The sequence below is a fragment of the Chiroxiphia lanceolata genome, chromosome 20 (assembly GCF_009829145.1).
Source record: "Chiroxiphia lanceolata isolate bChiLan1 chromosome 20, bChiLan1.pri, whole genome shotgun sequence".
In the NCBI taxonomy this organism is placed as follows: domain Eukaryota; kingdom Metazoa; phylum Chordata; class Aves; order Passeriformes; family Pipridae; genus Chiroxiphia; species Chiroxiphia lanceolata.
The window spans coordinates 8,906,862-8,922,436 of record NC_045656.1 but is presented as its reverse complement, the minus strand read 5'-3'; the positions used below and the strand labels follow the sequence as shown (position 1 = coordinate 8,922,436).

The 15,575-nt window shown below is 45.0% G+C and overlaps 1 protein-coding gene across 4 annotated transcripts in view; it reads right to left on the bottom strand.

Moving 5' to 3' along the window:
• Positions 1-1,634: 1,634 nt before the first annotated feature.
• Positions 1,635-15,575, bottom strand: part of VMP1 (vacuole membrane protein 1) — a 58,726-nt gene continuing 44,785 nt past the window's right edge. For all 4 annotated transcript variants that reach the window (XM_032707348.1, XM_032707349.1, XM_032707350.1 and 1 more), the window contains 3 exons: positions 14,064-14,125; positions 4,441-4,543; positions 1,635-2,958 (listed from right to left, as the gene is read on the bottom strand). In XM_032707348.1, coding sequence (XP_032563239.1) covers positions 2,815-2,958; positions 4,441-4,543; positions 14,064-14,125 — 309 coding nt within the window. In that variant the 3' untranslated portion in view covers positions 1,635-2,814. The remainder of the gene's footprint in view (positions 2,959-4,440; positions 4,544-14,063; positions 14,126-15,575) is intronic.

The following is a 15,575-nucleotide window of genomic DNA, read 5'->3' as shown; positions in this document are numbered from 1 at the left end:
CAGTCAGCAAAAGGAAGCTGTGGATTTAGGGAGCAGAATCCATGTTTTCAGGTGAAATGCTGAAAGACTCCAGGTCTCTGAAGCCACAAAAATGCAGCTGCAGATGTATCTTCTCCACTCCAGACAACAAATGTCACAGTGCTACCAACCCAGTTCGATACAGAGTGGAAACAATCCAGCTGAAATAAACACTGGGAAACGTTATTTCTTTGTTTATTTAAGCAAACATAAAACTATCCATTGAAAAATCTCATTAGGTTTACTTTCATTTCTATGATATTTTTTTTTTTACCTTTTACCAAGTCTTATCATCTCCCAGCAGCTGAACAGGTAGGAGCAGGTAGAACCATCAGCTCCTTCTTTAAATAAGTGTTAGAAAGCTTCAGAATAACAGCAGAGCTTACTGGAATGGACACATGGAACACAAGCTGAAGAACAACAGACATATACATATTTCACACTATATGTATGTAAACATATTGAACTAAAAGTGGGAGAAAGCTCTGTTTTTCCAGGGATTTTCCAGCAGGCAAGAGGCAGGATTTTAAGGAGACCCCCAAAGGAGCAGTTTATTGGCTCAGGCTCTGGGAAGAGGGTTTTTTTCTCTTTTAGTTGTTGTTACAGAGTCTCCTCATCTCAGCCTGAGGGCACACAGGTAAATGTGTCACCCCCTGCCAGGGAGACACCACCAGAACTGAGAGAGGTAAATAAATACCCGTGTCCCTCAGGTGAATCTGAGGACAAAAAAGCTGCCACCAGAACTGGGGAGAGCAGCCAAGGACTGTCACTGCTCCAGTGTCCTGAGGGGAACGGGGGACACAGCTCTGGGCTGGGATCCCCTAAAAGTGCAACTCCGAAGTTTTCATGGATTGAGAAAAGTGAAGTACCAAGCAGAGCTGTGATTTTTGGAATGTGCACTGTGTTAGAAGACCTTTGTGACTTTATTTTCAAAGACCTTATTTAGGCCAAAAAGTGAAAAGATTTAAGAAAAAAAAGGGAAGTGGAGAATTTAAGCAATAGTGTTCACCTTTAAAAACCACCAGGAGCACACGAATGGCCTTTGTGCTTTTGACCACCTTGCACCACCTCCCGAGCCTTAGATATGCAAATTCACTCTGCTCAGAGCTCTGTCAGAGCAGCCTCCCCGCTCTGGTTGTTGGCTTCAGAGAGAACTTCAAACACGAGAAACAAGGTACAAACCTCACACACAGCTGGGATGAAACTCTAAATAAAGGATGTTTGTTATGCAGAACTGCGGCGGTGACTCCTCCTCGGAGCTAAACCCAACCCGATGCTCAATGGAACAGCTGGAGATGGATGAGGGGACGGTCAGATGAGAGATACCAAAATGTCAGACAGCCTACCGACTGTTGTTGCCATGAGATCCAACAGTCAACATCAGTCTGATAAGCTATCCGACAGGATGGTGGGGATGGAGCAGCTGGAACACCACGGCACAGGACACACACCAGCTCCCCCCGGCTCCAAACCTGCCCCAGCCCAGCCTAAGCTCAGCCAGGCAGGGTCTAACCCGCTCTGAGCGACACTCACTGAGAGAAAACTCAGCATTACTTACCCCCAGGACAGGAATCAAACCAACAGGTCACAAATATTTACAGATGGAAGGACCAAAGAGGGAAAAGAGCCATTTTAATGTTAGTTCTGTTCCTGGATATGAGAGCTGACACACACACTCTGGTTCAGAACAAGGTTTGGAAAATATCTGATTTAAAAAGCATAAGGTTGAGGTTCTTTAAAGTTCTGTTCTGGACATCAAATCTGCTTGCAGCTGGAATATTAAATCTTCCCCCTCTCTTCTCCTCCACTGCCCACAATTCTGGGATCAGGGGCAAACACCTGAGCAGAATAAATATTGTTCACTGCTTAACCTGCCTATTTTAACTGTGCTTCAAGCAAGGGATGTCCTTCCTGCTGCCTTTGCTGAGTAAGAAGTTCTTAAGAGTAAGAAGTTCTTAAGAGAAAAGAGAACAAAAAAAAAAAAAAGAACAAAAAAAGCCCAAAGGGTTTCAGCACCATCAGTGCAGGAAGGCTGAGTGAACGTGCAGCTCACGGGATTAAGGCTTCAGAAAGAAACTGAGCATCCAAAAGTGGAGAGGGAAAGAAAGAGCTTAAAAAGACTGACACAAGAAATTCTGGAATGATCAAAGATGCCTTTATAAAGTTTTATCTTAATTTCATTCTAAATATACAGAATAAAAAATGTCGGCGTCAGCATTTGACATCAATCACCTCTGATAACACCACAGACTTGGACAGGGTGGCTTTTCCAACGTGCAGTGGATGGGACACTGGGAATTCAAACGGCACAGCCTTACCAGGAGGGACATGCAACAGTTTGTATCCAATCTGGACTCAGTTATTTACATCGTGATGGGCTGGAAAGTCATGGAAAAAGCAAAACAAGCCACCCTTCCAAATGAGAAGTCGCCCTCAGGTCAGTGTGAGTTAACCCAGGAAATGGAGAGTATGAAATCATCCAGTTTGGAAGTAATTTGGATGGACAACATTTGTGTAAAACCCCACTGAACATCCCATTGTCCATCCTGTACAACACAACCCAGACTCATGAAGCATTCACACCTTACCTTAACGTTTATAAGCTCGTCAGTGAAACCTTTGCTCTAATATCCAAATTACTTTCAAAAAAAAAAATCAAATAAAAACTTTGTTCTAGTTGAAAATTGATGTTAAAAAGTTTTTTCCCCGTTTTGAATAATGCTGATTTTTTTAACCATATGAAAAGCTGTGTCATTCCTGTGTCTGCCAGGACCCCCTGAGGGGGTTTGTTCCAGCTCATTTGGTTTTCTCCTCAGAGTACATCTTCTGCTGCAGCCTCTTGGCGTAGCTCTGGGCCATGGAGTTGATAATAGACAAGATAAAATAACAAACCATGACAATCACCAGTTTCTCAAACATCCAGGAGAGCCAGTTTTCCCCCTGGAGAGAGGAAACAGAAGGAGGAGGAAGATGGAGATTAGCAGACAGGCAGTGGAGAGGGAAAAGCCCGACCTCAAACCCAAAGCAGGGACCCAGCACAGGCTGAGGGGATTCCTGCAGGTCCCTCTGCAGAGCTGCCCTTGGTCCCTGGAAGGACAATGCAGGAGGCTTTGCCAAACCCACCGCGGGGCACATGACGAATCCCTGCTCATTCCCGGGGTGCTCCCAAAGTGATTTATTATTCCCAGTATTGTTTGGGCTCCGCTAACGATTCTTAGAGTTCGGAATTAGCAACCCCTGACTGTCATTCCCTGTCATGTTCCTCGCAGGGAAAACAACCAGGTCATTGGTTAACAATGCTTTCTTTTTCCCTAAACTGCACATTCCGTGTTATCTTCCCATTAGGATCCGACTGGAAGTTCCAGTGACCTCGCTGGTCCCGCTTCCAGCGTTTTTCATGGCAACTCTTCCCTCGTTTCTCCTGTCAAAGGAGGGCAGCAGCGCTCTGCCCACGATCCCTTCCCTGCTCTGCCCACGATCCTTTCCCTGCTCTGCCCACGATCCCTTCCCTGCTCTGCCCACGATCCCTTCCCTGCTCTGCCCACGATCCCTTCCCTGCTCTGCCCACGATCCCTTCCCTGCTCTGCCCACGATCCTTTCCCTGCTCTGCCCACGATCCCTTCCCTTCTCTGCCCACGATCCTTTCCCTGCTCTGCCCACGATCCCTTCCCTGCTCTGCCCACGATCCCTTCCCTGCTCAGCGACTCCAGCCCGATCCCCCCCGAGGCTCTTTTGTGGGCAGAAATGGCCAGAGGAACATTTATAACAGCCACAAATATTGCACGTGAAATCCAAGTTAGGTTCACGGATTTTATCTAAAATGCCTCAGCACCCTCAAGGATTTCACGTCCAAGTCGCTCTGTCCCGTTGCAAATTCAGGGTAAGTTTTTTAAAATATTTTTTTTCTAATTTTTTTTTTTTTTTTTGGTATGAAAGGAAATTTCTGCCCCTTGTACCTGCTCTAAACACTGTAGTTTTCTTTTCCTTTCAAACACTGAGGGCTTGGGGATTTTATTTCTCTTACTGTCCACTAAGCCACAGACCCTCCTGGCTCCTGAAGCATCAATGCTGCACAGTTTGTTACCCCTTCACATGGAAATGCAACTTTTTCCTCCTTAAATTTAACCTTCCAAGCAGGCAGCTAATGCAGAGAGGCAAAAACTGCTCTATTTTTTTTCTTATCCTCTAAAGGATTTAAATCCAATTTTTGTACAATTACAGAGTAAGTTTGAAACAGAGTTAAGTTTAAAATCCAGTTTCACACAATTGCGGGGGAATTTTAAAACCCAATTTCACACGATTACAGGGTAGTTTTTCATTCCCAGGTTGATTTTGAAGTGAGATTTTTTATCTCTATTGCTTGGGTCAGTGCAGATCTTGGTAAAACAGACACGTGAAAGGCTGAGCTGGGGAGGGTCTTACCTGTGGAACGCCACCGTCCGACTTGTGGTGAAGTTTTATCCTCTGAGCTTCCAGATATTCTTGAAATGGCTTCTGAAGAGAAGGACCTATACTTGGAATAGCACTGATGGAAAGTTCATCCCAGAGAACGAGACAAAATAGGGGAGGAAAAAAAAAAACAAAACCAAAAAAAAAACCATTGGCTTTTTTTCTTTTTTTTTTTTTTTTTTTAATAAACTTACCACTTTACCTAATCAGAGCAAAGTTCAGGCTGAGCTACAGCTCAGGAGGGAACTCCTGAGACACTTGAGAAAACAGAAACCCCACGAAATAAAGCAAAATATTCATCTTTTGATCTTTCCCCAGATCCTCCAAAAGTGCTCAAAAAGAAAAAATCTCTGTGAGCAGCAGAGCGCCGGGAAGGGGGGCAGGAGCTGGGAGCTGGAGCATGTCCTGGAGGCAGGAGAAGGAGCTGAGCACTGGGGCAGTGCTGGGAGGCAAATGAATGACTTCGGAGAAGTCCCACATTTATCAGCAGCAGTTCCTGTAAGAACTGGTTTGAACCGATTAATAAGGAAATGACTTGTGCTTGTGTCATCCCCCGGTTAAAAAAGAGGCTGCTCGCCCTATGACTTGCCCCTTCTCCTGCGAGGAGACGGCCCCTTTCTCCAACAAAGTCCTTATTAGGACAATCTGTGCGTCATCCCTTCCCAAAAGGAACGCGTGAGCAAATCCTGCGGCACCTCCCCCGGGCAGGGATTAACAAAGGAACAAAGAGGCGCTGGGAGCCCTGCCCTGCATCGTGCCAGCCTGGGTGGCACAGGGCGGGCTCCGAGGGACCTGCTGAACACCTTGTTCCTGCTGTAGGGTCACGTTTGGGAGCTCGGAGCCCTCTCGGGGTGAGGGTGGTACCGCCGGGCAGCCTCTGCCCTCCACCCAAATCCCCCTGACCAGGCTGCCACCAAACCCACCCAGGCAGCTTTGCCCTAAATCCACCCACCCCGCTATTCAGCAAATAGAGATCCAAAACCCTTCAATGATGGTCACAACCCTTAAATAAAACCCCAAAACTCAACTATTCAACCCTAGAACTTGGGCAGCCTCTGACCTCCCCTCAAATCTCTCTGTCCAGGCTGCCACCAAACCCACCCAGGCAGCTTTGCCTTAAATCCACCCACTCTGCTATTTAGCAAATAGAGATCCAAACCCCTTCAATAATGGTCACAACCCTTAAATAAAACCCCGAAACTCAAATATTAAACCCCACAACTCAAATATTACCCAGAATAAATTGTCACCAGCACCAGCACGGCCTGAGCTGTGTGAACACACAATCCAGAGGCTCCCAAGGCTGGATCCACAAACATCCACCATCACTCCTAACTCCCACCACTGACAAACACCACTTGAATTTCAAAGAGAATGGAGATTTTAATTTTTTTTTTTTAATATATTTAACTGGGTTTAAATTTTTTAAATTTAAAGAGATCAATGTGATCTCCTACACTGAAAACTCACCTAATTTTCAGCGCTTCACTTTTAACTCTTCACACCACAGGGAGTGTTCAGTAAAACAACTCCACACATCAGGACACATCCAACAACAGGGGTTTTCCAAGTGACCATCTCTCTGAGTCCCTCCAATTATTTCCCTCCTCATTTGACACGATATTCCCTTTTCCAGGCCAGAGCCCAATTAAAAAAGAACACTTTCTAATTTTAGGAATTTCAGAAAAGGCCCTGAGTGAAGAAACAAAGTGCCTCATTCTGCTGCTCTCAATGGATTTCCTTCATGGCCGGGGGGCAAACGCCTTTTGGGAGCAGATTTCCCAGAAAAGGGCCACTTCCCTCATGATTCACCCCCGGGATGAGACAAACCAGGGGGAGGAAATTCTGTGCCCGGGGCTGCTGAAATTTCAGGGGGGGGAAAAAAAACAACCCCAGAGACTCCAGCCTGTCCCTGACACGTTTTACACAGATCCAAAGGATTTCCAGGATTCAGCCCCGGCCCTTCGGCGCCGACCGTTCCTGGGAAAAACCTCTCCCGGTGAGTCGGGGCCGGGGCCGAGTCACCCTTGGAACGTTCTGAGGTTTCTTTGCCTTCCTCCAAGAGCTCCAGCAAGGTAATGGTTCACTTTTAAATCGGGCCTGGTTCTGAAATGAGGAATATTTAAATGGCGAGGGGTGAATGATTAACAGGAGGGTGTTCAAATGACTCGGACACCGAACAAAGTCGGTGCTAAATTAGCTTTAAACACAGAACAAAGCCAAGAAACACAAGTTCAGAGGCTTCAACAGCTCCTGCTGCACTGACACCGAATTTCAAAATTTTTCTCACTGAAGAATTCACTTTTTTTTTTCCTTTTCTGAGCACGGCTATGACTTAAATTAATTAAATTAAAAATGCACAAAATTAACTTTGTTACAGCTGTTTTAAAGAACTGCAAGACCCTGAATGTGAGCACCTCGGCTTCTAAAATTCTGCAATTTTTCTAGAGCCTTTAATACTGAAAAAAAAATGTGCCTAGATTTAAATAAGGAGCAAAACGAAGCAGAGGAACATCTAGAAAATCCTGAATCCGCAGTGCTGGGGATGAAATCCTTGAAATCCCATTTCAGCAGGACTGTGTGGGTTACTTGTGCTCTTTTGGCAAAATTAAACCATTTAATCTCCCCAGATATGTCACCTGATATCCAAGTGTAGACATAACTTAGATCTAAAAGTCTTAAAACTCAAGTTTTTTTAATTTAATTACAATTAAGTGTAACTGAGAAGAAGTTTTAGGAACTTTTAACATTCAATTTTTGGTTTAATTCCTTCTGATTCTCTGCTAACACTGAATGTTCCACAAGGAGTTGTAACTGAGAACAAACCTCCAAACAATTGCACCAGCCTTTGGTGCAGCCTAAATTCATGAAAATTAAAACATTTCAGTCAAAAACACGACTTGAATTCCAACACTAAAATATAAACATCACTCAGAATTCTGATTCACTGAGAAACCACCATTGGAGTCTGTTCTCAGAACTGTCACCTGGGATTTGTAATCAAACAGATGAGGATTTATTGTCTTTAACTCAAAGCTACAATTTCTATCCACATTAAAAATTCTAAAGCTGTTTTTTTGCAATAATTAAACCAAAACTTCCCATCTATTCAAAGCACCACATTACAGAGATTCAGCAGAGCTGCTTCAGGATTAGTTTTAAAATTACACCAAAGACCTGCAAGCTCTGACTCCCTAAAACTTCCATTCTATTTCCAGCAAAACTGTGTTTAAAATCCACTGGACAATTTATAAATTCGCTTTTCCAAGAGTGACTGTCACTGTAAGTGGGAGGAAAGGTTTTTGGGGGAACTTAAATCCTTTTAACAGAACCTTTGGAACCCCAGGGAGGAGTTTTCTCCAAGGCACCAAACGCAGAGGAGAAAAATTGTGTTTTGCCCTGTGCTTAAGAAAAAGCAGGAATTTATTTGATATTCCAGTCAATGCATTTTTACTGATACTAAAAATACTTATTGAATACCATTTAATCATGATATTTGCACTTTTGAAAGGCATCGTTTTCATCTGACGAGATCTTCAGGAGCAGAGGTTGCTCTTGAGCTCCTGAAATCTCTTACCCTGAGCTTGGAGAGGTTGGGAACACTCAGGGAATTAATCCCAAGCTGTGCTAAAGCTCAAGGGCAGGGCTCACTCAACAACTCCCTAAAAATCTCCCAGAGCCCAGTTTAGGGCAGAAAGTTCCCATCTTACAGAAACACTCGTGGGGTTTTGCCCACTTTTTGCCCACTTTTCCAGTGAGAAATGTCGGAATTGCCAAGTATTTTCAAAAAAAAAAAAAAGAAGCAACCACTGTGAGGTCTCATTTTGGGAGCATTAATGGGGCTTTCACTGCTAATTAGAGCTTCTCATTGACAAGAGGCTCGAGCAGCAAGTGCTGATGAAGCAGCTGATTAACTCTGAGCTGTTCTGAAACTCCAGTTATTCTGGGGGAAATTAAAAATGTAAATAAGAGTTTCAGTGCATCTCTGAGCCTGACACTGAGCTCAGCAGCTCCTGAGAACAACTGAGATCCAGCCCCAGTCAAGAAACACGGGGGTTTAAAATCGTGGAAGTCTTGTTTGATCATGAAGTTTATTTTCTGCTGGAAATAATACCCTGGAGGGTTTGGGACTCTGCCCTCCTGCAGCAAACAGGGATTATCCCTGCTACAAAAAAGTGGCACTGAAGGATGTGCCAAAGGCAGGAGGGACATTCTGGGCTGGACTTTTCCCTCTCTGCACCTCCAATCTTTCAAATAGTTGATTTAAATCACACTGTTGACAGCCAGGCCAGAGGGGCAAAGGCTCTCACCTCCCCACAATTATGCAAAACATCACGAAACCATCCCATTTATTAATTCCCATTTCTCCACTCCCCTGGGAGAGCACAGAAAAACCCATCCTGCAGCTCCAAAGCAGTAAAACATTAGGAAGAGGCACCGGATTTGGGTATTTGAGTGGTACCAACTTCTCTGGAAGTCAGACATTTCATAAACCACTGAAGCCAGCTTCCAGTGGAAGTATTTTGGTGCCCCTGGACAATTGGCAGAGGGGGTTCTTTTGCATTCCCGTGGGAGCAGAGCACCTCTCCAGCTCCTCGGAGGTTCCTGTGCCTGCAGCCCGGGCTGAGCACCCAACGGTCGGGTTTAATGAGCTGTCATTTCCTGTGCTGATAAAACCTCTCCCAGGATTCAAACCAGCCCCTTCCCGGGGCTGCAGCACCGCCAGGACCTGCTCTGGGCTCGGCCTTACCCAGCCCTGCACCCCAGCTCAGGGAAACCTGGACCCTGGCTTAGGAAAACCTGGGAGCTGAGACCACCCAAACCTGGACCCCAGCTTGGGGAAACCTGGGAGCTGGGACTGCCCAGAACTAGACCCTGGCTTAGGGAAACTGGGAGCTGGGGCTACCCCAAAGCTGGAGCCTGGCTCAGAGAAATCTGGGAGCTAGAACTAGGCACTGACTTAGGGAAAGCTGGACCCTGGCTCAGGGAAAGCCTGGAGCTGGGGCTGCCCAGGCCTGGCTCAGGGAGAGCCTTTGCAGGCTGGGCTCCCCAGGAGCAGCCCCAGCTGGGCCTGAGCTGTTCACCCACCCTCGGGGCTCTGAAGCTGCACAAAATAAATCTGGTTCAGGGCAGGATGGACAGAGACCTTTGGGTTCAAAGACTCCCTGGAGATTCATTTCCTTTGGGAGATGAAGACAGAAAATCTCCCTGGAGTCACCAAGCCAGACAAGTCCACCATCTGACATTCCCACCTGGGCCCTCCCATCCCACGTGAGCCTGCAGGGCTTTCCTTGGGCCACTTGTTAAACCAAGGCTTCCAAAAACAGCACCAGCAACACCCCTGACCTGCCCCTCCTCAGCTCTGCTCCCCAGTGCTCTGAGCAAGGAAACTCCTACTTGCATTTTAAAGACTTTTTTGGTACTAATTTAGGGGAAAGAAAACTTGCTTGTTGGGAGTTAAATCCTCCGAGCCTTTTGCAAATAAACTTCTATAATTCTGCTGTGATGCACTGGAAGGTTTTCAGCTCCAGAGCTGCTCACATTTCCTCCACATCTGTGCCTCTCTGAAGGCTCTAAAGCCTTATTTGTGCAGAGCTGCTCTGCTGGACACAGTCCCACAGGTTCTGATGGAGCTGGGGCAGGGGAGATGAGTTACTGAACCAACCAGTGTGAGGTGGATCCGTGTAACCTTCCAGAATCCCTCTCAGGAGGTTGGGAAGTCTCTGCTTTCCACCTCCTCAGCCACTTCAGGTTGCTTTTGCTGAGTTCTACTGCACAGGTTTTGTTTTAAGCATTGACTGGAACCTGTTTCTCAAAACATCCTTTGAAGCAGCTCAGCAGGACCTGGGCTGGGGCAGAACAAAGGTCCAGCTGTCAGAGGGTGGGGGTGGCTCCCAAAAACCAGGGAATCAAACCCAGGGCTCTTCCCACCCCAGGACAAGATTCCTGGTGCAGCCCTTCATCACTCCTTGACTTGTGCTCTGAAGGAATAACCTAAACCTGGACTGTAAACGATTTTTTACCAAAAAAACCCCTGACAATCCTTAAACAAACTCCCCACCAGGGACTGTGATCCCATTTGTGCTGTCTGGGGGGAAGGAACATCAGGCTCCTTCCCCAGCACTGACTGGGAGCAACTTGTGAACAAAGATTTATGGCACAATAAACAGCAGGAAACTGGTTTGTCCAGGCAACAGTTCCAGTGCCTGCGACCAAAAACCTGCTGTTCTCTCAGATGGGCATCATTCCCACGGGGCTGCAGGGCTGGCAAATGTGTCCCACAAAAAACATCGGGATAAGGACCCTTCATGGATATTTTTGGGTGGGTTTCCAAAGTTGGAAGAATTACACCTTGCAGGGTCTCGCTCGTGGGTAAAAATCCGTGGAAGTGGCAAAATTTTTAGATGCATTTCACTGCATGTAAACTTCAAATTATTTTATCAGCTAATTATTCCATCCCTGGGAGTGTCCAAGGCCAGGCTGGACAGGGCTTGGAGCAAGCTGGGACTGTAGAAGGTGTCCCTGCCCGTGGAAGGGTTGGAACAAGATGATCTTTAAGGTTCCTTCCAACCCAAACCATCCTGGGATTCTGATTTACCACAGGTAAAAAGGTGGGATTCCTCCCAAAGGGATGTGGCCACTGAATTCAGATGCTTTGGAGGTGAAGGCCACGTGCAATCAAACATGATATTTTTTATGAATTATGAATTTTTATGAATGTTTTAAGTGCCTGTTGTGAAGCTCACCAAACGTGAACAGGGCAGGCTGAATTAAACAAAAATTAGATTCTTTCTGAACATTTGACCAGAATGGATGGGCAACAGCTCTGTGGATGGTTTGTGCTTTGAGAATTATTTCTTCAAGTAGTTTTCTGGGAATTCTTAATCCCCATTTAAAAAACTGCCACTTCCAGGAAAACATCATCGTGTCTAAAAGCACTTTGCTCAGTGTGACTTCACAGCCAGCCCTGCAGCTGTAGGTGAAAAAACCGAAAAGCAAAGACTGAGGAGCCAAAATAAAACCCACAGTAATTAAATCTTTGCAACGGGCTGGGCTGGGCCCAAAAGCAGCTTTACAGGGGGGTAGAATCAGTCAGTTAAACTGTTCCTCAAGGGACAGGACCCAAAGCTCCTGCACCCCAAAAGAGGCTCAGGGACAGAGCAGCTGAGAGAACAGGACCCTCTCCCAGCACTGGGGCAGCAACAAAGGGCTCTGAGCAGGAACTGGGGGAACAGGTTGGTGATTCCCAGCCCAGGGAGTTCCCAGCACCTCTAAACCCTCCCCAGTTTGGGTTTCAGCCTCCCCCCAGCTCCAGCTCCCAAACCCACCTGTGTCTCCTCCTTCCTCCCAACCAGGTTTGTTGCCACCACCCACCTTGGGACCGTTTTTTGTGCTCCAGCGACCACCAAAAATCCTCAAAAATTCAAAATTTTCCATGAGCAGCTTCTCCATTTCCTGCCACGTTTGCCTCTGTTTGTTTAATTACTACAGGGAGTACTTTATGAGCTGTTTGTAGACAGAACTGTGAAGTCACATCACCCTCAGTGCTATTAAACCAGTGACACAATAAACAGCTCCTGAGCTGTACATGTGAATAATTCCTGCTTTTTCACCAAAAATCATGGAATTAGCAAGAAATTCTCCCTGGTTTATAAAATCAAATCTCCCCAGACTTTATCTCACAACTTAAATCTTCTGTCTAGGTTTTTTTCTCCTGGATATTAATGTGTCCATTATTTTCAGGTGCTGTGCTCAGATATTTCCCATTGTGCAAGAGCAATGTCCCAGACAAAGGAAGCCTGAAGTGGAATTTGATTAAAATGAAGTTACTGACCACTAAAGAGAACTGTATTTTAATGTAATAACAGGGCTTTTAATGCAAGGTATTGTTTAACATGTTTGCTGTTCCCTCTAACACAGATTGATGAGGTAATGCCAGCAGACAGCTTGGGAAAAGTCAAGGATACCGGGACATTCCAAAAATCTCACTGTCTCCCAGGAACATTTTTTAACTCTGACATCAACCCTCCAATAAACCCAAACCCAGCAGAGCTCCTGTGACTGCACTCGGGGTAATTCAATGCAAAATTATCTCCAAGACAGATGAAGTAGGAAAAAACTCCCGGTTTTGGCTCCGGGATCCTCAGGAGAGGAAATCCTTGGAAATACCTGAGCTGGTGTGACTGAGAAAAACTCCTCATGGTTTGAAGTTGCCACTTTTCTCTCTCCCCCCTTTGTTTTAAATAATGTTCAAAGCAGCAAATTAATGTTGAAGTTTGGTACAAAACAGATGGGAAGATCAGGAATAATAAAGTCAGGATTAATGAAATTCCCTACAAGTTTCTTCTGACACTCCTTTCCCTTTGTCCAGCATCACTGCTTGGAGTTTGGGTGCTTTAAAAGGAATTATTTCCAGACATTCCTGTCCTGGAACCGTTCTCGAGGAGTGTGGATTTGGGGATTTTATGTGAAAACAGTTATTACAGTTTGGGCAGCAAAATGTCAATCAATTTGTCCCATTGAACAAACCTTGGGAAAGTAGGAACACCTTGGAATTTAATTTAGTTTATGGATTCATATGAGATTGGATTAATTGTAGTTTATAAAAAACCCACAAAGCCCAACAAAACCCTCAAACCCCACGAAAATAAAACTTTGTATTTGAATATCAGAAACTCACATTTAAAACTTCCAACCTGGAATTCTGTTGCTTTGTCTGTTCCCCCCTTCGCCCAAACTGTTCCTAGCTGAGGGTTTGCTTGTTTTAAACTGAGATTTTAACTCAAAAAAATAAAATATCCATCCATTACTAAAGAACTCAGTAAAAAAAAAAAAAGACAGTTTTTCTCAAAATCACAACAGTTCACCCATGAAAACTGCCTTTTCTACCAAATTTACCAGAATGGAGATCAAACTCAACACACCCAATTTCTCACCCTGATGTTTTATGAGAGATTTAATATTGTAAATGTCTGATGTGTAACTGTATGGAAGATGTTTAGTGTTATCTTGGAACACTGCATAAAATCCCGAGGTTTTAATACAGAATCATGGAATTCTATGATTTTTCTCTATAAATACAATACACAAAATACATATCTATAATATATCCATAATACAGTATAATATTTAAACTATATAAATATTATAAGTATTTATTATATATATAATATATAAAAATATTATATAAATATAAATTATTATATATTTATTATTAAACTATATTATAATATATGAATATATAAAATAATGTATTTGTATAAGTGATAAATATACTATAACTATAGATAATATGTTAATATAATTTTCTATAACTTTTCTCACTACAACCCTGAAGAAAGTCCCTGCAAACCAGCCCCCTTGCAGCTAAAAGTGCAGGAATGTCTCCCTGGAAGAGCTGCCTCCCATTCCTGGGGGAAGGTTCCTGCTGCTCCTGCAGCCCCACCCTGGGGGCTGTTCCTGGCAGGACTTTGAGGTGAGGCCTAAATTCTGGGTGGGCCAAAGCCGGGCTTGGAAACAAAGCCCGACTCCCAGCCCAGCTGCTCTGAGCCCTGCACTGCTTTCCCACTTAATGAGGGCAAGTATTAATTACTCACCCAATGAGGGCCACCATCTGCTCCACGATGTGTTTGCTGAAGGTGATGATGACGAAGAGTTTCTGCAGGAAGGAGAGGAGTGGGATCAGAAGGGAGGCACAGACAGTGCCTCGTGTCCCTTCCCCCCCAGTCCCACAGCTCCCCCTCCTCTCCTCTTTCACAACCTTCCCTGTTCAGCATTCCCTTGAAAAAGCTGGTCCCTTTCTCCCTCTGTTTCCTCCCAGATTTCATCTCTTGCAATGTTTTCGTAGCCTGTTCCCGACCATCCGTGTCCTCCCCAGACCCACGTTCCCAGAAGCTCAAGGTCACTTTACTCCGTCAACAAAGTTTTAATGGAAAAGCAGCCACGGCTGTGCAGCAAAATTCACATCCCCTTACACAAACACAGGGACCTGAGGATCACAGGGGGGAAAAATAACATATTTCAGTCCCCAAGTCCACGTGGCTCAGACAGAACACGGCAAAAAATACTCAGTGGAGAACAAGGAGCCTTTGGGCACCTGTGGGATTGTCACTGTGACACAACAGCCTGCTTGGAACAGAGGAATGTCAATTAAAAACTCCTGTAACACATCCCAGTGGCTGTGATTTCACCACTCCCCTTCCTCCAAAAGCAGTTAAAATGTTGATAAAACCACCTTTGCTCCTTCCCCTTGGTCCTGTCTGACATCAGGGTGAGCAGACTGTGAGTGGATGAGGGTACACACAGTTCCCACAGCCTCCTTGGACCAATTTAAGCCTGATCTAAGCAGAGCTGCCCTTCCTAGGCTGGAAACAGGGGATGTGACTCCAACCAAAGGATCCTGTGGCCCGGAGGAAGAGCCCAGTTCAAAGCAGCTCCGGGATGGCCACTGCTCCAGTCACTGCTTCCTGTCTGGAGAACACTTCATTAAAGGCCTTTTCCATGACTCTCACATTTCCTAAATTCCAAGTTCAGCCAGATCACTCCGAAAATCAGGGCTATTGCACAAGAGTGTGCTTGAAAAAGAGAATTCTAATAGCTGAGCCCATTATAAAATCAGATGATTTACCAACTGTACAAGACACTGGGAAATGGTTTTGCACTTCCATGTGATCTGAGTGTGGAGCACCATAAATTACACAGCAAACACTGTGGGAGCTGAACAGGGCAATTAAAGTAATAAAAGGAATATTGATCAGATGCTATTTCACTTCCCTGTGCTGCCAGACACAGAGATTTAAAAGCAGAAAAAAAATTCAGATAATACAAAAATAATTGTGGAGGAAAAGCTGTTCCATCCCAGTAAACAAGAGAACTGCCAATCTATTTGTTGTTTCTGTTGAAGGGCTGGGCAGAGTAAAACAACCATTTACAAACGATGGGAGGAACAAAGCTGAAGATTGAAATCTCCTGTTCAGGGCAAAGGGTTTTAAAGCAGCTTGGTGAGGTTATTACAGGAGTAATTTTATACTAAAAGCTTCTGCTATTTTATGCAGTGACAGCAGAGATTTCCAAGCAACAGAGGTACAGGCACTGTCTTAAAAAACCCA